General features: G+C 34.0%; 1 protein-coding gene across 3 annotated transcripts in view; it reads right to left on the bottom strand.

The window, feature by feature from the left end:
• UGGT2 (UDP-glucose glycoprotein glucosyltransferase 2) overlaps nucleotides 1-27,034 on the bottom strand; it is a 147,703-nt gene that overhangs the window by 80,778 nt on the left and 39,891 nt on the right. For all 3 annotated transcript variants that reach the window (XM_033103727.1, XM_033103726.1, XM_033103728.1), the window contains 7 exons: nucleotides 25,158-25,257; nucleotides 23,130-23,190; nucleotides 19,643-19,734; nucleotides 15,034-15,184; nucleotides 6,743-6,862; nucleotides 5,789-5,874; nucleotides 4,560-4,695 (listed from right to left, as the gene is read on the bottom strand). In XM_033103727.1, the coding sequence (XP_032959618.1) occupies nucleotides 4,560-4,695; nucleotides 5,789-5,874; nucleotides 6,743-6,862; nucleotides 15,034-15,184; nucleotides 19,643-19,734; nucleotides 23,130-23,190; nucleotides 25,158-25,257 (746 nt within the window). The remainder of the gene's footprint in view (nucleotides 1-4,559; nucleotides 4,696-5,788; nucleotides 5,875-6,742; nucleotides 6,863-15,033; nucleotides 15,185-19,642; nucleotides 19,735-23,129; nucleotides 23,191-25,157; nucleotides 25,258-27,034) is intronic.

Here is a 27,034-nt window from a genome sequence, read left to right on the forward strand (position 1 = left end):
GCTATGACCCAGACACTGTTCTAGACATGGGGGAAAGGACAGCTTTGCATCAAGAGAGAAAACATCTTTGCGCAGATGAGTTAGCCAAGACGTAAGTATGAACAGTGAGCTAACATTAAGACATTCTGGGGAAAGAACCTTCCAACCAGAAGGAACAACTAGTATGCACAAACAACATTAGGCAGCAATTTGATATATCAATTAAGAATATTCTTTTTAGTTCCAATGCACTTAAATCATTATTGCCAGAGAAAGTCCTCACATTATGTCTGACAGAATCCCCATGTTATTCCTCATAATAAGGAATTAACATTGTTCTTTGCGTTCCTTTAATCACTGTAAACTTTGTAATCTAGTCCTTTAAGAAGCACAGGTCTGTAATTAGATCACCCAGTTTTACGAGCTTTTCAGTATCTGGGTACTATCTCATACGATCAAAAAAATACAGTGAATGCTGCTGCCGAGTGCTATCCAACGGAAAGGCAGGGATCTTCAATATGGGAAGCAGCGCGTCAAACCTTTGAAACAGTGTGTGACAAGTTTCAACTTGTTCAGTCAGTTGGGTGTGAGCTATGTTTGAAAGAAGGTATGTTTTAGAGGGTGGGGGTAAGGGGGAAGGTGAAGGGGATTAGAAAACAATCCACAAGATGGCCACGGGTTTGAAAATTAATCTGGGGAACATAATTTAGTGGTTACCAGAGGGTAAAGGGGTTGGGGGGTGGGAGATGAGGGTAAGGAGGATCAAATATATGGTGATGGAAGGAGAACTGACTCTGGGCGGTGAACACATAATGTAATTTATAGATGATGTGATACAGAATTGCACAACCTGAAATCTATGTAATTTTACTAACAATTGTCACCCCAATAAATTAAAAAAAAAATTAAAAAAAATTAAAAAAAATTAAAAAATAAAAATAGAGTGTGCCATAAATCATCCTCCATCATGACAACGCTCCGTGTCACACATTGCTTCTGGTACATGGCAATTTCTGTCAAATAAAACCATTACGGTGTGTCCTCATCTACCTTATTCACCACATCTGGCATCGTGCAACATCTGACTCTTCCCCAAAGTCAAAATGACCATAAAAGGTAAACATTTTGAGTTGATTCAGGACATCGAAGCAGCCACGACAGCGCAACTAAAGACACTCACGAAAGAGGATTTCCAGAACTGCTTCAGAAAGTGGCAGGAATGATGATGGGATAAGTGTGTTCGAAGCGAGGAGCAGTATTTTGACGGGGATTAATGGCAGTATGTCTTTTGTGTTAATAATTTTTTTTGAAACATTCACCTTATTTTTTTATCACACCTCCTATATGTTAAACCTTCCTTGCATCCTGGGAATAAATCCTACTTGATTATGGTGTATGATCCTTTTAATATACCACTGAATTCAGTTTGAAAATATTTTTTCTGAGGATTTTTCCATCTATGTTCATCAGGGATATTGGCCTATAATTTTCCTTTCTTGTACTGTCCTTGTCTGGCTTTGGCATCAGGGTAATGCTGGCCTCGTAAAATGAGTTTAGAAGTGTTTTCTCCTATTTTTCGGAAAAAGTTTCAGAAGGACTCATATTAATTCTTATTTAAATGTTTGGTAGAATTCACCAGGGAAGCCATCTGGTTCTAAACTTTTCTTTATTATGAGGGTTTTGATAACTGATTCAACTCCTTACTAGTAATTGAGCGGTTCAAATTTTCTATTTTTTTCTTTCTGATTCAGTCTTGGTAGGTTGTATGTTTCTAAGCATTTATCTATTTCTTATAGATTGTTGAATATTTAGTGTGTGTATAATTTTCCATCTTTTTATATCCATTCTTCTAGTATGCTTAAGTTTAATTTATTCATTCTTAATATTATTGATATGGCTGGATTAACTTCTGCCAATTTGTTATTTGTTTTCTGTATATCTCATGTCTTTTATTCACTGCTTTTTCCTTTGCTGCTTTCATTTGTGCTTAACTGATATTTCCTAGTGCATCATTTCATTTCTTCTTTTGATTAATTCTAACTTAATGTTGTAAATATAGAGGGTGCCACAAAATTGTATACACATTTTAAGAAAGGAAAAACTGTATTAAAATTGTAATACTCAATATATACCGATAACAAAAGATGAATACAAGTCATGTGTATATATTTTTTGGCACCCCATATAGAGAGTTCAAGTTCCAAAATAGATCCATTTCATCCTCTATTCCTTTGTACAGTTATTATATGTATTACATCTACGTAAGTTAGAATTTATGCTTTACTCAATCTTTTGTAATTTAAAGAGAAGAGAAAAATATATTTTTAAGGCCTTCTATATTTACCTATACATTTACATTTTATTTACTATTACCATTTCATTTCTTCCTGTGGATTTGAGTTACCATCTGGTGTCATTTCCTTTCATCCTAAATGATTTCCTTTAGTAGTTCTTCTGAAGCAGCAAGGAATTCACTCAGTCTTTATCCGTAAATACCTTTATTTCACCTTTTTCGCAAGGATCATAGTTATTGCTGCTCTCATTAAATGACTGAAAACAGACTTATTTCATGTACTTTGTCCAGTTTTGTAATTACTTACATTTAGATGGCTAATCTGTTGTCAGTCACTCTATCATGGCCAAGTCTTAAAGTACTTTTACGTTCTCAAACATGCATTAATCAAATATTCATGAAGTATGTAACATACATTTTTAAAAATGTTAAATTTGTAAGGTAGGGAGGAAAATTAAATTACTTGTAAGTTTGTATAGCACTGTGCAGGTGAGCTGAGTTATAAAGGCAGATCGTTTTACTATAAATACTGTACTTACTCTACCAAAATTCTATCACATTTCAACAATTTTTGTATACTTTTATTATGATATTGGCCTTCTATTATATTTCCCCTCTCTCCTGATATTGCATTTTTCAAATTATTTAATTTAGATAAAATAATTGCTCATTGAAAGTAATGAAACAGTTTTAAAGAAACTTTATAATTCTTGTGTTTTCCTAAAAGACTAGATTTTGTTCATATATTCTAAGTTAGCAAATTTAAGTCATCTAAAGGACACAATACATTCCTAACAGAATGTAAGCACACTATTTTACTTTTCTATGGCATACACAAACTTTGAGGTCACCTGCATACATAGTTTGAACAACCACAAACATTGTCACACTTCAGACCTCAGTGCATTCTAATATGCTTTCCCTAGATATTCCTTCCTTATTTGCTTTTCCCTTTCCTTCTTCCTCTACTTGTTTAGCACATTTTATAGGCTACAGAACATATTTAATACTTACTTTTATGCTGCTTTGGTTAAATCCTATGGTTTCAAGTATAGTTCAGTTTTCTAAGAAACTATAATATCATGCTGAACATCACAGCAGATAAATCAAAAGTCAAGTGATTGGAAAATGTCATCACATGCAAATTAATGTCTGACACAAAATGCTCACAGAATAGAGATTCAATAGAAATAATTAAGATAACTTAGGTAAAGATCATTTTAGAAGGTCTTCAAGTTTCTTGGTTTTGAATATCATATTGATCCTTTTGCAATAAGGTAGTTGGACCATAGTAAAAGGTATGTCAATTTGACTAAGCCCCTTATAAACTCTTAATACCAATCAGTAAAACTAACAGGATGATATATAATATGGACATGTATTCCATGGCACCATTTTACAGAACAGAATATATCCTAAGTCACTGAAGTGTGGGTAGTTTCTATACCCCAGGATAGTGAACTAATAAGGAATTTAGTGGTTTTCCAGGGAGCTACAGAAATAGGGTGGAAAATTTACAGTGCTTTAGTAATTTCATTGTCAGTTTAAAAAAACATTCCTAGTTTATAATAATGATTGACAAGCTAAAGACCAATGAATTTAAAAATGAATAGAAGTTATTTTTTTAAGCTATAACCTGATTTTCTTAATAACAATATAATTCTTTAATATATTTATACTGTTTCATAATGGGCTATAATAGTGTCAAAACCTCGATTATAAAATAATAAAATAATTGTCCTGTCTCTAATTCTTCCTTAATCAGGTTCTTTATAATGTCTGAGTTTTCTTATACAATCTCTTTGTCAGACTCAGTATCAAGCTTACCATTTTCACAACAATTTACTCTCATGAAATGATCTCTTTCTCCTTTGAAATTCTCTAGGATGAGTCTATTTACTTTGTCATTTAAAATATTTAACTTTGCATAATCTTTTCTATTCATGATTTTATACAAGACCTAGTTCAACAATTCTTCCTTGATTAATAATTTTCTATTAATATGCTTTCCTCTAAACTTATACACACAATTTAAATTCCTTTATTGGTTAGTACACCTAAGGAAGTTCACATAATTTGGAGAGCCTCAGTTGCACAATTTATAAATCAGGGACAATATGATGTACTTCAGTTGGGTGTTATAAGAATTAAATTCATTATCTGCATTAATTCCCACAATAGTTTTTATAAATTTTGAAATTTTAAAATAACAAATAATAATAATTATAGTAATGCAAAGCAACCCACTATACATTCTTATAAAATTATGCCTAGAGTATAAACTCACATATGTCATGGAAATAAATGCTTGTGAAACATCATGTTCTTTTGAAATATAGTTGAAAGCTCGCCAAAGAGCAACTCCAGCATCATTTGCTCCATCAACTTCATCATCTGTATTAACAATGAACACAAAACCAATTCTGGGGAAAAAAGATGAATAGGTAATGTCACAAATACGCGTTGAACCACAATAAGCACAAGTTTTAAACATTATTAGACTACAACATGTAGATGGAGAGAATACTAGGTGTGATAAAAAAATATGAATGTTTAAATTAAAAAGAATTATTACAGTAAAAGACACATTGCCATTAACACTACTCAAAATCCTCCCCTTGTTTCTAACACACTTATCCCATTATTCTTGCCACTTTCTGAAATAGTCCTGGAAGTCCTCTTTCGTGAATGTCTTTAGTTGCGCTGTGGTGGCTGCCTCGATCTCCTGAATCATTTTGACTTTGGGGATGAGCCAGACCTTGCACAGTGCCAGATTCAGTGAATAAGGTGGATGAGAACACACCATAATATTTTTATTTGACAGAAATTTCTGTACCAGAAGCAATGTGTGAAATGGAGCATTGTCATGATGGAGGATGAAGACACTCATGAAAGAGGACTTCCAGAACTGCTTCAAAAAGTGCCAATAATGATGGAATCAATGTATTTGAAACAAAGAGGAGTATTTTAATGGAGATTAATGGCAATGTGTCTTTTACTGTGATAATTTTTTTATTTAAACATTCGCTGTATTTTGTGATCACACCTCATTGTTAGTAGATGAGGAAAAAGGGAATATTATTATTTGAAAAAGTTTGATTTGTAATGTCTATTCAATGAAATTTTCATACCTGATGAATTCCCAAAATGGAAACAGTCTCTTGGGATGACATTTTCAAATGACCATGTTTTCACAGGGAAAAAAAGGGTGTGTGTGTGTGTGGGGGGGAGGGGAAGCATACTCTTAACACAACCACAGGGAAATGGATCCATCTTAAATACCCAAAGTGATCAGATCATTCTCTCAGGAAGGTAACAGGATAAACAAGATTACCAAGCAGCTTTGATTAACAGAGTCTATCATAAAGGTATATGATACTTCACAACCCACAGCTACATTGTATCAGGAACTAGAGATAAACCAAGTTCTGAACTCCACATTAATACTCTGTGTAATACAACATGAACATCATTGCCTTTCCTTCAGTTGACACTTTGTTATAAATTGACAATTACCTAAGAGGAATTTTATGATAATATAAAAGTTCAGCAAGTTCTATAAAATCCACGGTATATTCTTGAGCAGGATCAATAAACAGAACCTAAAAGAAAGTAGACAGTCTATAATCACTATTTAGTTTTAACACTTAAGAGTTTTCATGAAATTCAAGTTTAGTCTGATTTCTGTACTACAACTATAAAATTCAACGTACAATTTTTTTTAAAGAAATTTCTAGTAATTCTAAAGAACTCTGAGAAACGGATATAATAATTTCAGTTCATGAAAGATTTCTAAAAGCTGTACATCCAAATATAATACATGGAATTTAATATCAAATTACTCATCCTCTTTTTGAAGCACAGCATAAAGTAAATATTTTTTACACAACATGAAATATCTTATTCTGAATGTTCACTGGATTTTCTATGATAATTTTTTTTTTAAAAAAGGAAATGGTAACTGAATTTTAACCCCCAAAAAATAAACATTAACATAACTGCTCACTCCAGGTTGATGTAGGAAATAAGATATTCACTTCCTGAAAGAAATAAAGCCCTCAGTGTTTTCTCCACATTTTAAAGCTTTATAGGGTTGTTTATACTGTAATAATGAATTTATATGCTAAGATGATAAAATGGGATTTATGTATTTTCCCCTGAAATACCAAACTTTAATCATTAGTTCTTTACAAAGTAGAAGAAAAGTTTCTACTATAAATTCCTTTCAGAAAATGTAAAAGAAACTCATCAACTTAATATTGGTACTATTAAAGTACATGAAAGCTACGTAGTAAGAGGCAATGATGTGACACTGCTAGCTATCCCATACCTGGTCAGCCATGCCACTCAAGCTTGTTGAATCTCCTTCCATATTATTCAGATGCCCATTTACCAAGGGTAGAGTAATCCAAAAAGAATGCTGATATCTTTATAAAAGATGTATCTAAAATGTCAAAATATAAAACTCACCAAATTATGAAAATTACGCCTTACGGAAGGTACACTTCCAGGTAATACGGGCTTTAGAAGTTCCTGGCAAGTTGTAGGCCACGTAACGTACAAATCATCATTTTCTAAGTCATTAATCCACTAGAAAAGAATCCAGAAATCTGTTACAAGCTATATTAACATAATACTTAAGTAATTTTTAAAAACAAATTTTACTCTATCAAACAAGTGAAAATATCACAGGATTTTCTATATTTCTGATTAAATATAGGAAGCCAGTTGAATAGTTTTTAAATGAAGGAACACATTACATGCAACAATTTTACGTTACCATGGCCTTTTACATTAAGCTTTCCCCCCAAACTGACTCCATTTACTTGTATGTTTTTCGTATTAAAAACTAAAATTGTATAACAATTTTAAACTACTTAAATGAGGTAAGTATTTATCTTAATTATCAGCAGTATTGGAAGCAATAAGGTCCTTTACCCACCCTCTCAAATTTAAAAGCTTGGACATAAGAAAAATAAAACACTTATAAAAGTTATAGAACATATACTAACTAAAGTACAGAGAAAAAAATAATGCAAAATCAAAACAAAATATAAGAGAGATGAGCAACACAGGCAAAAGATCTAACATACATGTAGCTGAAAGTCTGAGAGGAGAGAAAGAATGAGACAAAGCGATACCTGGAGAAATCGGAAGGCTTTTGCAGTAATCTAGCCCATGAGGTTTTAGAGGGCTTAACTAAGTCAGAGGCCGTGGTTTTAGAGAGAAGACAGAACTAAGAGACACACACAAAGAGGGATGAGTAAGAGGGAGGAATCTAGGTTAATTTATGGATTTCAGAAGGAACACCATATCAACACTGAGATATTAGGCTCTAAGATAGGTAGGCTTTTTGAGGGAAGGGGACAGGAAATTGAAGAGGAAGTTAACTCAGTTTTAGACATACTTAAGATGTCTGTAAGACATCTGAGGAGGAATAGCAGTGGACAGTTGCAACAATTTCTATGTGGTTAACAAGTATGATGGGGATCTGGAATTAGTTTATTTCCACTATAATGTGTTCTGGTAGTACTGAGACAGAAGGGAGCTTTGGTCCCCTGGAAAAGTCAGTAGTTGTGTATCTTGTTATGTTTCTGAGGTAATTCTTGCCAAGATGTAAAGGTAATGGAAACAATTCTAAAGATGTCACAATATGCCAGAAATCCCCTGTGAATTGGAAATCTCTGTAGACTCAGCAGTGTCTAGACTAGTTAATTTTCTTTTATGGGAATCCCCTTCCAGAGGAGGAGAAGCACCATACAGAAGTTGTGAATATCTGATCCCTGTGGTAGTCAGTTGTATTTCTTATTTTAAGTGAGAAACTGGCTTTATGCTTTATGTATCAGTCCCACTGAAGCTGAGTAAGGACTGGAGGGAGAGTCACTTTTAATGCAGATCAAAACAGCTGGAGGTGTTTATTTAAAATATAATTCCTTGGCCCTTCAACACTGCTAGATCAGAATCTTAGAATAGGCACTGGAAATCTCCACTTAAAACAAGTGTCCTAGGTGACCTTGTAGTTAACTAAAGTTAGCAAACTAGCAATGGCCAAATTTATAGTAGGGGTGTTGGGTAAACTAATTGAGATGATATCCTGATCCATTTTGGAGAACTACTGAAATAACACTGGAAATCACTTTGAACATGCCCAGAGAGATTGAAATGCCCATTTCTTTAGTCTCAAGCAAATACACAGAAGCAGTGACAGTAACTGGAAGAGTGGTTTCACCAAGCTGCATGTAGAACTGGCATTGATATTCTAATGATCTCCCTCTATTGGTTTTGTTGGTCATAATTCTTGCCTTTATATACATTGGGCTACCGAGATATTGAATAAAAGATATTGTCATTTATAGATTAGAACCTATGAGACAATCTCCTCAATGTTCAAGGAACTATATAGGTCAACAGATGAACACAAGATGGGTTATGGTGTTACAGGATGACTCTTCGAGCGAAGCAAATAACTTAAAAGATTTAAAATTCACATCTTTAGGGTTTCTTTAGGGAGTGCCACAGCTAAAATGGCTAAGAAATTCCCAAACTCCACTTACATAAAACCAGTAAAAACTAGAAAACCTGTCGGAATCAACATTTTAAGAACTATGAAAACTAACCACAAGCTTGCAGCAAACCTGAGAGTGCTTATTTAAGAAAAATGGCTGAATCTCAGTGAGAAGAGAGATTTTTGGTGTTTTAACTTACCATCTCCTCCTCCCAAGCTTCGAAAATGACAATTCATATTCCAGTACCGATATTGGAGGGAGTAGAACACACCTCATTCTGAAAGAATTTTTTGTTTGAACTGTCTGATAACCTGTTGAAAAGGTTTGTCATTATCCTGCATAACTCATAACTTGCCTACTGTTAAAACTGCTACCCCAATTTGTGGAATTTACATGCAAATATTTTAGTTACTCCTGCCTGAGGTAACAGAAAACAGCTGCGATAAACAATAGAGTAACCAAAAACCTAATGAGGAAAGGCTATGGAATGAGATGTTTTGGGGAATAGGGCTTTCAGAATTTCTGACATATTCCTGGAAATATAAAAAGCCATGGACGTGACCAGGGATAAGCACATGCTCAGGGAAGACCTAGAAATTCCTAAGATCACACCTCTGGTTGACTTTGAATCTCTGTGCAAGAATCTCTGGCTAAGGCAGAGATGCAAACCGCCTGGCTGAGTGGTCAACATGTGCTACTCCTCTCCCTCCAAGTGCTCACAGAGCCCCTCTCGAAAGACTGGGAAATATTTTGGTTCCAGGCATGTAAGTAAATCATTGTGCCATATTTTATAGATGAGTAGGCGAATATAACAGAGTCTTCCATGGCCATACATGAAAAAGAGCACAGAAGTTTTCAAAATGAGTTCAGGGAAGTCACCAAGTATAACAAAAACAACAGCAAGCAGAAACAACAAACCCTGGAGAGGGGTGAGACTCTGACTTCCGGAAGTGACACATTATAATTTTCAAAATCCAGTTTTCAACAAAAAATTAAGAGGCAAAGAGAAAAAAAATCCTAAAATAAACATAAGAAAACAATTCCATTTATAATAGCATCAAGAAGGGTAAAATATCTGGAAATAAATTTATCAAGTATAAGACTCATACACTGAAAGCTACAAAACATAGTTGAAAAAATGAAAGAAGACCTAAATAAAAGAAAGGGTATCCCATGTTCATGAGTCAGAAGACTTAATATTTTTAAATAGCAATACTCCTTAAATTGATCTACAGACTCAACAAAACCACACTAAAAACTCCAATTGCCTCTTTCGCAGAAATGGACAAGCTGATCTTATAAACCATAATGAAAGGCAAGGATCCCAGGATTGCCCAGACAATCTTGAAAAAGAAGAACAAAGTTGGAGGACTCACATTCCCAATTTTGAAACTTACTACAAAACTGCAGTAATCAAACAGCGGGTGCTGGCATAAAGATAAGATATAGCTTAACAGAATCAAACTGACAGTCCAGAAACCCGCATGTCTACGGTCAACGTATATACATCATTATTACGGGACTCAGACAGGGAAACTTGCCTTTATGACTCTGGGGCTCACTGTAAGTTACATCCTGAACTTGGATAAAGAACTCATATCCTCTGCCTGTGTCTACTGGTGCTTTTCTTTTTCCTTTTCCTTATATCACTGTCATCTTGGCGACAAAGCAAAAAATTAGAATTGTTTTGATATAATGACGAATGACTAGGATGACTTGGGAATATTAAAGAAGAAGAAATCAAAGAAAATGAACCTAAGCACCCCAGGAACATGGCTACATCACTAACATAACAACAGCAAACAGTGGCAGCCTGGGGCAGGGGTAGTTTTGTTGGAATATTCCCAAAGCCCCCTTCCCTGTGGGTAGTCTGGCACAGTGAACTGAAAAGGAATTATAATCCAACAGAACCCAACATTCAATCCTCCGGTTGTTTTTGTTGACTCTTAACAAAATGCTAGTGATACCTGAAGCATTGTAGCAAGAGTGGAAACAAACAACTAAACTACTCATAGATAAAATTTAAATTATGACTCCTGATGTTTTGGACAGAGAAACCTGGAATGGTAAACCAGAAATGGAAGAATACCCAATGATCTTCTAGAGTTCTTACTCAACTATCCATCAGCAACTTTTAAGAAACAAACTGGCAATGTTTGTTCTGGGGGAAGTACAAAGAGGTACAAAGTGATGTAACTCAGTGACTCAACTTTCTCTGTGAAGACAAAAAGTAGTGGGGAGATAGATCTAGGAGGGAACAAGAATGAAAAGTAAAGTACTGCTTTCATTCATGACATGACATATTCAACAAGTTTTCTAAGTGCTTCTTCCTATGTGACAGGACCTGATGTTTATTCAGGATTTTTAACAAAGTCCTGGTTTTTGTGGGGCTTACATTCCACTGAAAGAAGATGATAAACAAACAATAAATACATATCATATTGGGTGGTAGCAAATGTTATGAAGCAAAAATGAAGCTTATGTGTGAGTTAATTTTGCTGCTCTAACAGACCAACCTGAAAAGAGTGCTGAGACCTTAGATCTCTGCATTTTCTGCCAGTTAATTTTTTAAAGGTAAAATCTCAGAAATAATTTTCTCCTCAAAGCAGGCACTTTTCAAGTAAAAAAATAAAAGCATTTAGTTGAGACATGAAACTTCCCTTAATAGTATGCGTAGAAAGATATTTTAAAAATTAGACTATTATCCTTGAAAACATTATGTACAGTGAAATAAACCAGGTATAAATGGATAAATAATCTATGATTCCACTTATCTGAAGTACTTAGGCAAATTCAGAGACAGAAAGTAGAACAGAGGTTCCTACGGGAGAAGGGAATGGGGAGTTACTGTTTAATGAGTTGAGTTTCTGTTTGGAATGATGAAAAAGTTCTGGAGATGGATAATGGTGATGGTTGTAAAAAACTGTGAATGTCCCCCATACCACTAAGTTTCACACTTAAAATGGTTAAAAGAGCCTATCTTATGTTTTGTATATTTTACCTAAAAAAAAAAAAAAAATTTCTTTGTGACACTTTGAGAGAGAACAGAGAACTTCCCTGGAAAAGAATGTCTCCAGAGTTGTTCAAGAATTGGGCAAGGGAGTAGGAGACTTTCTAGCAGTACAGAAAACTTTAGCCAGGGCAATGTGACTCTGCAGAGGGAGGGCCAATGGGACAGCACCAGGGCCTCCCTACAAGAACTAACTGCCCTTTATTGCCAACCTGAAGGGACCACGATGTCATTTTATAAATGGAGCTGCAAAGTTTCTTTATCGGTCTATTTCTTATGTCCAGAAGAGCCTTGAAAATTACTTCCCTCATTTTCAAAGTGAGACTCACACACCCAGCTTTCTTTTTTACAAAACACCAAAAAGCATAAATGCTTAAAATAAAAGGCACAAGCCTGAATTTTACTGACATGGTCATTCCTTTTTCTGATAAAACATTTTTAGGAAAGACATCTATTATTGAGCTTACAGATATCCAAGTAAAAGTAACATCTACTCAATTGAAAGAATATTGTCCAAAAAGCAGTAAAAACAGTTACAGTAAACATTTATAACAAGTCACACAGTGTTCTAGAAAACACTAATGATAACTAATGCGTTTGAGGGCTTTGATGTTCAGGGTGCTGCTATGGATCCATGATTCTTAGATGGTGGACTTAATTTGTAAGGGGAAAGGCTGTCCAGGTAGGACAAAAGTAACTGTAATAACAGGTATTTCAGAGCGAATTCCTTAGACTTTTATATCAATTAGCAAGATGTTGAGAGGTTATGTTTTTTGCTCTTAAAACCTTTTTTTGTTTGTTTCCCTGATCATGTAATACATACCCTCTGTTAAAAGCTTGGAATTTACAGAAAAGTGTGAAAAACAAAACTACTCATTTTACCACATCACTCATTAATAACTCATTAATTTGCGTCTGATCCTGTGTCCATCTTTTCACATGATGATATCATATGACTACTTTTTAACATGAGAACACAGCCATTGTACTTGCTTATTAAAACATATTTATTAGCACAATTCTAATGTCTAGATAATACTCACCAATGTAGACACACAATCTACATTTCTCTGTTATATACCTACCATATTTCTACTTTCTTTTATTTCATATATACGTAACGTATTTCTACTTTGTTTTAGAAATATGCAGTGATGATTCATATCTTTGGGTATAAAGATTTTTCTCCATTTCCTACTATTTCTTTATGATAGTTTCCAATGAAATTATTAGATCAAAGTATATGAACATTATAAGGGCACCACAGCCGTGATTTTTTTAAAAGGCTACGCCAATTAACAGTCCTTTGCCATGTGTCCTTTTATCCTTCTTTATGTCTCCTCAGTTAACTTGCAGTTTTTATTATTAGTTATTAAGATTATTCTTTTATATCGTCATTATTAAGATATTATCAAGGATTCAAATTTTTATGTTATTATGAATAAATCATTTTGTCATCCAAATTGTTTTTGAAAAAAAGCTTTTGATCTGCTTACTATCACTTCAAACGCATTTTACTTAAGTCTCATTAATTGTAATCGCTTTCCTTGGGGAGTTTTAGTTACATACTTTTATGTTATACAATAATTTTCTCATTTCTAATAGTTATATTTTTTTATAATGTTAAATCACAAGGGTGATATGAACATTTTTATATTATGTTGTAATTAGAATGCTCCCAGATGCACTGTTAAAAGTTATGTGTTATGTTGGAGATAAATATTTACTTATTCATTCAAGGAATATTTATATTCATTGAGTATGTACTAAAACCAGGGATATATTGGTGAGAGAAAAAAACGGATAAAATTTCAACCTTCAAGAAGTTTATGTAGTCTAGAATAAACAAAGACATCAAAGAATCATAGGATAAATGAAAAATTGTAATTGTGCTAAGTATACAGAGAGATTGACAGACTGTAGTTCTATAACATATAATATGTGTGTGTGTATATGTATATGAGAGGGAGGGATGGGGAAGAGAGACAGAGAACGCAAAAGACAGAGAAGGACAGAGAGAGGCTCAGAGAGAGTTAATTCAGCAGGCCTGGGTTGCTCACATCTGGCACGTTCCCGAGAAGAGCCTCTTTTTGTGATAAAGGTTCTCTAGGTTGACTCCTGGTAACTGAGCTCTAGGAATATTATGACTGACAGTTTCTGCATTCTTAGGGCCTTGCCGCCTGCTGCAGCAGATAGTATACAGTTTACACAAACAATATGACTTAATGATGAACACCTGCTTTTCCTTTGAGGGCCTGGAGCTTGAGAGACTGAGATCAGTCTCATAGCTGTTATATGCCTATATAATATCTCCCTTTTCAAAGCCCTGAACTCCCAGGCCCAAGCGAGTAGGCAGCACTTTGCATGTGTTGTTACACACTGAATTAACCATGGCCTGTACAACTTCACTAGCAGCGATTCTCAGAAGCTCACACCTGCTTTCTCTGGACTCCACCTCATGCCCTTTCTCCCTGTGCTGACATTACTTTGTATTCTTTGGCTCTAATAAATCATAACCACGACTATAACAATTTCTAGGCCTTTGGAATGCTTTTAGTAAATCACCAAACTTGATGGTGCTCTTCGGGACTCCTTGACACAATGTGTATGTGGAAAAAATTGTCTAACAAGGAAAGCTTCTCTCAGAAAGTATTGTTTGAAGCTGAAGTCTGAAAAAAAAAAAAAAAAGAATTCACTGGACAGAGAGAGAAAATTTGCTTTCCAAGCATGAAATAAGGGATAGTGGTGAAAAGACTATTTCATAGTCTAATCACTGTTTTCATGCTTCAAGCCAGGGAGAGTGATGTGATCAGATCTGAAAAACTTCACTCAGGCTACATAACACACAGGCCAGAATGTGCAGAAGGCACTGAAAATGGTCTATGCAAGGCTTTCATTAGATGAAGGTGGCGATCTTATATGCCTCAGTTTGAACTATGTGGCGTTTTGCTGTTGTTCATGTGATTATTTTATTCTTCTTGTTTGTTTTTCTTTTATCTTGAAAGCTGGAAAGGATGATGAAAGAATGAGTAGGTGATCTTGTGAGAAAATGCCAAGGATATGAGGAAGGGAAAAGAAGGTATAAAAGTGAGAGGGGATGAATCTGTACTTTTTCTTCTCACTGAGCTCTGCGACAACTTCTTTCAAAATGCTTAAATTTATTCTAAAGACTGACAATATTTGGTTTTATGTTAAGTCTTAAATCTACCAAAGGTTTTAAAACAAGGAATTACATGAGCACTTACCGTTATTGAAGAATGCCTAATATCTAAAACGTAAGTATTGTCCCAAACACGTGAATTTAACTTTAAAAACTTGCTCATATCTTCTTTGTTGATCCCAAGATTGCGAAGGCCATTCATCATTTTTCCTTCTAGTTTCAGCATATCCAAAACACTTTACATTTAAAGAAAAGAAAATGTTTAGTTTTGATTTGCCAACATTTTTTAAAAATCCTTTAAGGTTTATAGCTTTCTCAAAGCATTAGAAACAAGTTCCACGGGTATTTTCACTAATAGCAGAAAAGAATATAATTAAGGTGAACTCATTAATAAATAAGACAGAATTCTTCTAATTAGTTTTCCATGTTAAAGTTATGTTGAGGGTTCTTTGTTTTTAGTGGCTACCAAAATTTATTATTTAAAAAATAAGATGACAAGCAACAAGATATATTAATTATTATATTCCTATCAAAGCAGCGAGAATTGGCTCACCCTTGAGCAAGCTAAAAATGAAGGGAAAAATATAATCTGCTACAAAACAAGATCAAACATGACCTAAAATATAAAAATTTAGTACAAAAAGCCCCATAAAATCATGAAAGTTCACATTTGTTTAGAATACATGTAAAATTTCTAATTACATATATAATTGGATGGCTCTTAAACATGATAGAAAGTATTATTGCTAGAAACAACATCAATAAAAAATCCTACCGACAAAAAGTTTGGGCAATTTGATTCTTTACTCATTATTTGTCAAGATCGTACTGTGTGCCCGACAGGTGCCAAGTACTTTTCAAACGGAGCTCCTCTGCATCTCACAACTGCCTCAGGAAGTCTCAAATGACGCCACTGAGACTCAGACAGGTGAAGTCCCCTCCCAGGTCTGAGCTAGTGGAGTGGTACAGCTGGGGTATGAACACTATAGAAATGCAGTGTTTCCCTGAATCTGTAAAGATAAGGCTTTACAGACTGTGGTAAAGTGTGTTCCTGTTTAAAAAGATAAAAATTTACCAGGTAAGAAAAAAAAAGAACTTCATTACTTTTAAAACGAAGTGTTAAAATTCAGATCTGTAATATTAACTTAAGTGCTACATTAAAAAATCCAGTCATGGAAATGACTTTCCCTTTCAGAAATGAATAGAATCAGAATAAAGCAATACATGGATTTTAGAGTACAGTTTTCAGAGAAAAACTAGAGAAATTCACATTTAAAAAGTAGAGATCTAATATCTAAACTCTTAAGAAAGCTGTTTTATAAGGGTTGAAGCTGACCTGTATAACTTCAGCTCTACATGTCTGTATCCTAGATAGCTCTGCCCACTGCTTTACAAAAATGTCTTACCAAAAAATAAAATCTATTAGGAATTGAGTTGTGATAAAGAGAGTACTAGCTTGTATATCACAAATCATCAATCTAATAAGATTTATTATTATAAATAATAAATTTACATATAATAAATTATTATAAATAATAAAAAATAAAGCCAGTGGGCTGTAACACGGTTTCATGTGTGGATTCTTGAAGTCCTTAATCCCTTTAGTCTAAATTTGCTCACTTATAAAATAAAAATTTTGGACTGCAGTGTCAATGTTCTCTCCATTTTAAAAATTTTATAATCCTTACTGATCAAATACTTATCATGTAGTAGAATTTAAATATTCCTCAGAGTTTCTGTAACTATCATTTTGTGATCTCTATCAAAATGTTATCATTTTGTTATGTTTTGTAACCTAGGTTCTAAGGAAAATTAATACAAAAAATAGATTAACATGGTACATTGGAAAGGGCATGAGATTTCGAATCCTGCTACTATTTGCTATCTTTGTGTGAGATCTGAGTTTTCATTTCCCTATTTATAAAAAGAGAACCATCATAAACACTTTACAGGATATTAGTATTAAATTAATTTACTACTGGGCACACAGTTTGCCCTCAACAAGAATTAGTGTCCTCCTGGCTCTTTCCAAATCATGAATTTTGTATGTCAATTAAAAAAAAAAAAGAACAAACTGGTTCTTTAGATATAGTAGTTTTATTTATCAGTAAAACTCCTTAAATCTCTGGAATTGTAAATAATTAAAATAATGTCTCATGCTTCTCTGTTAAATACTGTCTTTAGATTTGCTTAGAACCCTTTATTGGCTTCTCCTGCCCTTGAGATAAAAGGCCAAAATCCAAAACTTGGTTCTACAATCTGATCCTTGCCCACCTGGCAACCGCAGTTTCCTCCAGCTCCTCCTCACGCCACAGTACGGCCATCTTAGACTTTTCATTTTCTCAAATATGACATCCTTGCAGAACCTCCACTCCTCCATTTGCCAGATTCATCCTTTAACTCTTAGCTTAAATATCACTTCCTTGGAGAAATCTGATATCCATATTCCCCGTGTTCCATCAAGAATGAATTTAAATCCCTGGAGTAATAATCTCCCAAAGCACTACACTTTATCTTTTATAAAACATATCACATAGTAATTATTTATTTAATACCAGTTATTGCACTAGACTGTAAATTTCACTTAGGCAAGATTTATCTCTATATTGTTCACCACTATATCCCAAATATTGAGCAATTTTTTATAGCATAGTAGGCACTCAGATACTTACTAAATTGAATTTCAATACTGATTTTATAACATTGAATTTTAATGTTGCTTGCATTAGAAATACTTATTTATCAAGAGCCGCCAAAAATTCTGATTCAGGTAACTTGATTAGGATACAGAAAAATCTACACAAGTGGGGATTATCAAGACAGCGTTGTTACTTCTTTCTTTCTGGTAGTTATTTGTATGACACTGCTCAAGCATGAACAGGTTGGCTATCAAAATGAGTAATACCCATTTTGTACCAGTTTCTGTTTGGCCAAGTATGTGGCTGAGGTGACTGCTTAGAGACGAAGATGTGTGAGTGGCTCTGAAGTAGATACACAAGACACCATTTGTGGAACTCCTCAACTTTACTCAGTCCTAGCTGCCTTTCTCCCTGGTCACTGCCACAGTCTCCTACTGTCTTACCTCCCTGGGAGTGAGGCTAGGCTTGGGCACAGCCTTGATTGAAGGGATGCTGACCTAACCAATGGAGGCTTTGGCTCCTCCCACTATCTCCAGGATCAGAGGAAGAAGGGTTAGGCCATGGGAAGTGGTACCATTTCTCAACCCAAAAATGCAATGAGAGACAGGAGGTAGGAAGGAAGCGAAAAACAATTACTCACTCCTCCCTCTTTTTCCCCAAACAGGCAATTCTGAAGTACTAGTTGCATAGGATCTCTCTCTACATCCAGGATATAACTTCAGTAATGTGACAGTTTCCTTCCTCTCCTCTTTCCTGTATCAGATTCTTCCATTCATAACCTCATCACATTGATTTTACCGACATGTTCTGATCTTTTTCTGAGAACCTCTTTAACTGTTTATTTTGTACTAAAAATGTCAGAAGATATAAATATCCTCACCTATTTCCTTTTCCTCCTTTACGGGAATTATAGTAGCTAGAACTAGTGATCACTTCAATGAGGAAGGAAAATGTATCCCACATCCTGCAGATCGCTCATACCAGGTGGAGGAGCCAAGGGGGCTGTCTTTCTTGAATGACTTACAGCCTTTGTAAATTACACATCAAAATGTTCCTGCTGTGAAAATTTCCCCATACTTGCCACAGAAAACTTCCTACAATCTACCTACCATTTCACTGCTTCTTTTAAATCTGTTTTCACTGTTCCTGAACACAGATGTAACTTTTGTCCCTCTGAAGTTTACAGGTCAAAAGCTAACAACTGCTCTACTCTACGTGTAGTACTTATCCTACGTATCTTAGGTTATCATTTTCCCAATATTAGGTCCAAGGATTCAACTAAATAAAGCAAAGAGCCCCATTTGAACTATCTACTCTATTCTGAGTCTTTCCTGTAGTTTCCTATATATTTCCAAACGGGTAGGAAAATAAACATTTAACAATACAATGTATTCCACTGATTTAAAACGGAGTATCTGAACTAAAGTATTATGGTTACTAAATTCATTTTATACTCTAAATATTAACTTTTAAAGTACTTTATGCTTCTCTTTAAAATAAACTGATTTCTCTGATTTTTGGCCCATGACTTTAATTTATGGGCCAGAGGCCATGATAAATAAAAGGCTATCTAATTCTTTCCTAGAGCATTTTTTTAAAGAATATGTTTGACCTAAGGAAATAGATAGCACCCTACATTCTATAACTTCAAATTTCCTTTCTGACAGACACAAGTACTTGAATTCTTCCTGTTAACTTCTTTCTTCTGAAGAAACATCTCATGTAGAGGGTAGAGCGCCTTGGCTGCTCAGCCTAGTTAGTGCCAAGGAACCTCCCTGATAAAAGATAAACCTACTCTTCAATGAAAGAGTTTCAAATAATGGGATAGGTATAGGTTTCTCATCTGAACAAATGTCTCCAAGGTCTCTCCCAGTTCCGACATTCTAAGACACTTAAGAGTGTATTCTACCATAATGTTAATATAAGTTTTATACAATCAAAAACATGTATTTGCTTTACCTTTAAAGTGATTATTTGCATTTTGACAAATACTAAATTCAAGACAGTATTTACCTTTATATAAGCCATAGTTTGTATCAATAATTCAATACTTACCTAAAAGGATCATAATTGTCCATATCAACACGAAGTCCGTTTATATATAGACAAGCATCACCTGGCTGAATTTCAAACCTATTGCGAAGATCCTTGAAACAGCAGAATAGTAGTTAACTAAGTCATATAACAGAAGCCATCTATGTCAGGAGTCTGCAAACTTTCTACAGAGTCAGATAGTAAATATTTTAGGCTTTGCTAGCAATGTCATCTCTGTTGCAATAACTCAACTCCGCCCTTGGAGCATGGAAGCAGCCATAGATAACAAACGCATGGGCATGACTACGTTCCTATAAAACTTTTATTTATTAAAACAGGTAGCAGGTCAGATTTGGCCTACAGGTGGGCAGTACAATCTAGTGATGGGAATCTGATGATAGGTCCGAGACACCAATACTTGGATATTTTTATTTTGCAATATGTAATATTAAAGTTCTAATGCTACAACGATTACTAATCTACATTTTATATTGTGTATGACTATGTTTATGTGCACACGCACACTTAGAATTTGACAGCTGGCACATTCCTATTCTTTGATATCCCAGGACTAGAATCTTTGGTGTATGTGTAAATATTTGGAGATCACTCTAAATTCATGAAGGTTTCCATTAAAGTAGTATTTCAATGTTCTGTGTCTTTTCTTTTCATTCATTAACTATTTCTCAAGTGCCTACTGGATGCTAGAGATAACTCCAGCCACTAGAGCAGTAACAAAAGTAAAAAAGGCAATGTCCTTGCCAGTACAGCATATGTAGTTAAGATCATGGTGAGGGAGTCAGATCTACTGTAAATCATAGTCTTGCTACTTACTAGTGATAAGATTTGGGCAAATTTACTGAGCTTCCATAAGTCTCAGTTTCCTCATTTGTAAAATAGAGTACTTATATTTCACTGATTTGTTATAAAGTTTAAATGTAACATATACCTGTGTCTAGTCACATATACAGTACTCATAAATGAAGCTTTTATAACTACTATTATCAGGATAGGCAAATTTGTTTAGGAGTAAAAACAATTTTGAAACAGTGCATTTCAATGTCATCACATGATAAGTGACCTAATCTGGAAAGGCAGATGAAGCAACTAACTTGCCAAGATTCAGAGAAGGCTTCACGGAGGTAAATGTTTCTGTATGGTTATCACTCACCATGACAGGCAAATTACATACCGAGAAGGGAGAAGGAGGAATTAAGTTTGTAACAGGAGAGAAAATATTTCCACTGGATTTATGCAAAATACTAGCAAGAAAGTAAATCCTGACTTGAGAAGATTCATAGGTAAAATATTGATTTGTCTTTAACCACTTATGTACCTTTCTATCAAATAGTTACTTATTCTAAGAAATCTATATTCTAACTTCAAAGTCTACAGGGAATTCATTGTTTGTTTTCCCAAAACTTACACTGCACCATCACACCGGTTGTTGTCTCAAGCTCCCAGCACTTCATTTGTTTTAGGCATCTCAATGCTAAGTAGAACACATATCAAACACACATATCTATACTAAATTGCTAATTCCCTCAAGAATATTTATGCTAGGCACAATGCCTTGAACAAAGGAGATGCTCAAAAAGGATAATACATTGAACGCAGTGAAGTTGACTGCTGAAATACTGTCATTCTATTGGAGACGGGTACGACACATTTTTTCTCCTTTCCCTCAGAGAGGTAGCCTCAAATCCTGGCAAATTGCCCTGATTGTATGATTTCAGGCAGCCTTTCTCAAATCAAGGGGTAAGAATTCAGTTTCCAGCAACATGATGAACCAGACAGCCCAAAATCTTCCGACTAAAAGCAAACATCAAAAATGCTACATTAAAATATTAATAATGCCCTCGAAATGAATGGTTTAGCTTTTCAAAGTAAAGACTTCACCTAAGGGCAGAGATGTAGTAGGAATAGGAGTCCAAGGATGTAAACAATTTTAGGTGGCCTAAAGCTTGGGATTTTAAGCGTCAGTCTCAAAAGTACTGGAAGCAAAGCCTTGGGCTCACCCAGGGCAGGGAGTAGGATTAGAGAGAGCCCTGTGCACACAAAGAAGTGCTACACTCACAGTGAAAAGGTGACCTAGGGAAAAAAAAAATGCCCTGCAGAAACAGCATAGAAACTCATTGATTCCACTTTGGTTTTTAGTGGAGAAAGAATCAATCTTCCATGAGAATTCCTTGCCTCTGTTTTATTCATATGGGTTTGAGGCTAGATTTCACACTATTTTTAAGGTCCAAAAAACATACACAAACTTTTTATTTAATGTGAAATAAGGTGGGAGTACTCTTAGCCTTGGAGCAGAAACAAATACAAATCCCCAATGGAGAGATATGACTTCATTCAAAAAACAATGTATTGCAACGTATCCCTTTAACAACCAATGGAGCTGGCCCATTACCTGAAGCTAAACATTTCCAGTTCACTGGATCTCAGAAGACTGGTTGAGCTTTACAATGGTAAACTGGTGTATAAACATGTCTGGAGATCCCTCAGCTGAAACTATATGCATTCTGAATTTAAAATTTGAAGTCAAATCAGATAGAAATCTTAATATAAGAAGGTTTTTTATTCAGGATGTGAAAAAGAAGATTCTAAAAAACAGATAGCTTACTGTCTCAGTGTGATAGGCACAGCTGGCACCATCTCTAACCCATTTCTCCTCTGTTTGCCTCAATTACTAGAAAAGTAACTTTTCTCCCCTCCCTTGCAGCTAACAATACCCAGAGTACAAAATTTTGGCCAAAGAGATGGAAGTCAAAGTTGGTTGAAGTTTTCCAGGAAGGTTTTAGTGAGGATAAAGGTGGTTGATACCATCTTCCTGCCTCCTTCAGCTTTGCATTCAGATAATGGAGCTGTGGCAGCCATTTTCCAACCATCAAAGGAGAAAAACCATGTATGTGGGTTTTATGTGGAGAAAATTAACTCCTACTGCTTGGGGCCCTGTGCATCTGGTACTGTATTACTTAAAGGCAAACTAGTCCTATGTAATAAAGCTAGGCCATGTTCTAAGCACTTTACAAGTACTAAGACAATTAGCATCATTTGGGATCTTAAGGTAATTTAAGAAACCATTTGGCAGAATCTTAGCAAATTATCAAACAATTGTGTTCTACGTGTTATAGGATTCTAGTAATGTTCCAGTGGTCTAAACTTCATTAGGTCTTCATAAACCTTTAAGCAAAACTAATTATGAGAAACAGAATAATTAACTCATAGTCTTTGTTCTTTATCCTGTGAAGAAAATCATACTGTGTGGACAATAGATTTGGCATATAGGGTGAATGAGGAAGTAATTCGAATATATGTCAGGAAAGATTGGCTAGAATCACAGACTGCATGCTATATAAAGTAGGCAATACAAAACTGGAAAAACCTGAACTGTTTTAGTAATCAAAAAAATACAAATTAATAATTTTTTGTATGAAAATTGAAGATCCAAAGTCAGAAATAGTGATACTAGTGTAGTACATTTTTAAAAAACGGAATTCAAACAAACCTTCTGATTTTCCTGTATTTCCTTCCTCAGATATTGATTTACAGCGATTCTGGTCAGAGATCTGGGAAAATAAATACTGACATAACTCATTATTCCTTAAATGTTTAGGGCTCATCTATTATTCAATGTAATATAATACGGAGAAATTTTGTATGTAATTACCAAAGTCGTCATATGTGTCAGTGCAAACAGACAATTTTCAGAGTATTCGTACATGAAGAATTTTGGTTAACCTGGGATCTTTACCAGAGTACATAAGTTCTGCAACACTGATAATACTGACTTCACATATTCACCATTGAACAGCTTATAATTCCCTTATAATTTAAAGACAGCAGAAATTTTAAAAATAAGTCTATTATTTGACTTGATAGTTCCTAACAATGCTTCATTACATCTGTCAATTATGCATAGAAGAAAATGATTTAAAAATTAAGACTGCTAATGCAAAATTCTACTTTAACTAAAACTCAAAGAAAAAGGTGTATCTTAAAACAACCCATAATTAATGTGTATTATTTCCTAAAATTTGGCAGTGTTTGAGAGAAATTACAACTGAAAATTTGATAACGCAAATTTTTCATTCATTTAGGAAATATTTTATTTCATAAAACATTTACTGATTGTCTACCAAGTGGCTTTAGAGATATGCTCAGGTCTACAATTTAGCCATCAAGCAGTGTTAGCATAGTTTGCAAATTTTCTTTAATGATCAACCACATTTTAAATCTAATATTGTTAAAATTAGAGTTTAACAACAGAACCCCTGAATAGTACTTACTATCAAAGAGCAAACCCACTGTCTTCTTAAAACTTATAATTATTTTACTTTATTTGATGAGTAATTTCAAAATTACTGTTAATAAATAGCAGTGTGGCTAATAACAGCTGCTGTTAATAAACAGCAGTGTGTCTAAACATATTTATATACATATGCATATATTTCACATTTATATTCTAGAATATAAATACTGACTTCTCAAATTCTTGACTGCTTAAAATTGGCTAAAAGAGTCTTATCAATATATTCATTCTTAATCTGTAAACAAGGTGACAAACCTCTCTACTTTCAGGGCACCATGAAAAGATTCTTGGTATCCTGTGGTCAACTATGTACTATTTATTTATCTTACAAAGGTAAATAATATCTAGATTTAAGATTCAATAAGTTGGAAAAATATACAAAATAGGGTGTGAGACAAACAGAGGCCTAGCAATACTCCACTGCTTCAGAAGGAATGCTGAGAGCACAAGGACGCTCTCCAATTCCTCTCAATAAAAAACTACTTTTAATGCCTTTAATACAAACCAACTTATTTTACGTTTTACTGGTTGCTTGTAATTTTCTATTCCATCATTCCTGACCCAAATACAAAAGCATCCAAGTCTTATTTTGTCAATCCTTACAATACATGGTGACCTGTACTGTACGTGTTGGTAACTTTTAGATACGCAAATGTAGTATCTGTTGAACTGGGAGATTTGTTCAACGTAACATGAGTATTTCTGGAAGCAGTTCAATTAGATATCCTATTGGCAAAAAAGTCTTGCATAAAATATTCCATACAATTAAGACATTACTAATTATTTGGAATCTGAAAGGGCAAGAAGGTGATTTGGCCATCCTTTGGGCACAGATCTATTTAGAATAATACTTTTCATCATCCTCCATAGGGGACCAAAAAATACCCCCTTTTAATTTATTGCATAAACAAGTTTTTTTCTTGGATTATTATGTCCCAGTGTTTATATTCAAATATATATATATTTTAAATGAACTATTTTTTCCTTTCCATTTGCCTCTAATCCAAGAGTTCTGTTTTGTAGTATGTACACACATATGTGCACAAGCCAATATTCGGCTCTAGTAAAAAAACCAATATACATAATGAAGAAAGGCGCTTATTTCATAAACACTATATACACTAGAATTAACTGACATCATTATGTTAAACGAAAGCTATTTTCATAAAATTTATTTAATGGAAAGAGTTCTGGCTATAATCAAACAAATAAACTTTACTATACCTGGCTTTTATGGGGAAGTTCTGTGAAATGTCTTTCATTAACTTTATGGCATCATAAATTGGAGTGGACATTATTTGAGAAGCTGCTTGAAAACTAAGATCTGGAAGGGAAAAAAAAAACATCATTAAGGAATCTAGCATGCCAGACCTTTATAGACATTTCCAAGTAATTTAAATAATTTACTCAAACCTTTTTGACATACCAGTATATTCATATATAGACATGTTAACATTCTTATATTTAGCATTTTCCCAAAGTTTTAAATGGAAAGCTATTACTTATTTTCAATTAAGGTAAGCTTTACACTTTTATAATTACCATTTAAAACGTAAGTACTTGTTTTCCACAAATTACAGAATAATTTCAGAAAGAGATATGAAAAGAAATGCTGATGCAAAGCTATTTTTCCTGTATTTATATGAAATGAAACAGGCAAGAAAAAGCTTTGATAAAAAGAACGAGGAAGGGAAAAAAACGTTTGAAGAGCCAATTCTGAAAAGAATTTTAAGAAAGACCCAAAATGTTTAACTCAGTAAATATGAAACATTCAATTTCTCTTTCAGTATTATTCTACCTTTATACTACAATAAATATAGAATCTTAAACTTAGCATTATTTTACCCGAAATGACAGTTCTACAGAAATAAAAATATGCGTGCTTACTTAATGACTTAGTCAGTCTCCAATATTTTAGAAGCCGAGTAAAACTTAAAGGTTCTCACCAAAAATAGTACCTGACACATAAGTAGGTGCTCAACAAACCAGTGATGAAAGAGTAAACGAACAGTAAAATAACAAATAAGATCTTTTTATGTTTCTTATTATTCTATTGCTATTAAAGGTATTTATAAGCAACGTAATTTTTAACTGGTGTTATATATTTAGAACGTCATTATCTCTATGATATATATATATATATGTATAGCAATTTACAAAACAGTATTTCTTTTGAGGAAAGTATGTGATCAAACATGTTGTCTGACAGCATTTGGCTGTACAATGTTATACTCAAAAACAGTACAACATAGCAGTAAACAAAGAATTTAGGCTCTAAAATGAGACAAACCTGCTCATTTTAGATATCTCTGAGTTGTGCTTTCTCAGTTTTGTGACCTTAGACTAATTATTGTATGTGTCCATTCCTTAGTTTTCTCATCTGGAAGAGTGGGATATCTACCTTAATATGAGGTGTGTTTTTTTTTTTTTAATTAACGGAATAATGCATATAAAAAGCATACCCTGTTTCCTTGAAAATAAGACCTGGCCGGACAATCAGCTCTTAATGCATCTTTTGGAGCAAAAGTTAATATAAGATCTGGTCTTATTTTACTATAAGACCAGGTATAATATAATATAATATAATATAGTATAATATATAATATAATATAATACCAGATCTTATATAAGACTGGGTATTATATAATAATGTAATATAATATAAGATGGGGTCTTATATTAATTTTTGCTCCAAAAGATGCATTAGAGTTGATGGTCCAGCTACTTATTTTCATGGAAATATGGTATTACTGTGCCAAACACATAGTACTAGCTAATATTTTTATCATCGTCAATCACCATCATTATCGTAATCATGGACAACTATATTTTAACCCAGGTTTGATACCACAACTAGTCTTTTAAAACTTTTTTATTACATGAATATAACTCTACATGACCAATTTTCTGCATGTAATTTATTTGAAAGCCTCTGAAAATTCACTTATGAAATCAGTGCAAATAACAAGGAATAAAAAATTATCCGGCTCTACTAACATTTTTTGCTTTATTTCTAAACTGTTCCATACCTAGATGACTCATAAATTGCTATTTAAGTCCTACCCTCTGCCTCGGAAATCTAGATCCCCCTATTTAACTAC

The sequence above is a fragment of the Rhinolophus ferrumequinum genome, chromosome 4 (genome assembly GCF_004115265.2).
Source record: "Rhinolophus ferrumequinum isolate MPI-CBG mRhiFer1 chromosome 4, mRhiFer1_v1.p, whole genome shotgun sequence".
In the NCBI taxonomy this organism is placed as follows: Eukaryota; Metazoa; Chordata; class Mammalia; order Chiroptera; family Rhinolophidae; genus Rhinolophus; species Rhinolophus ferrumequinum.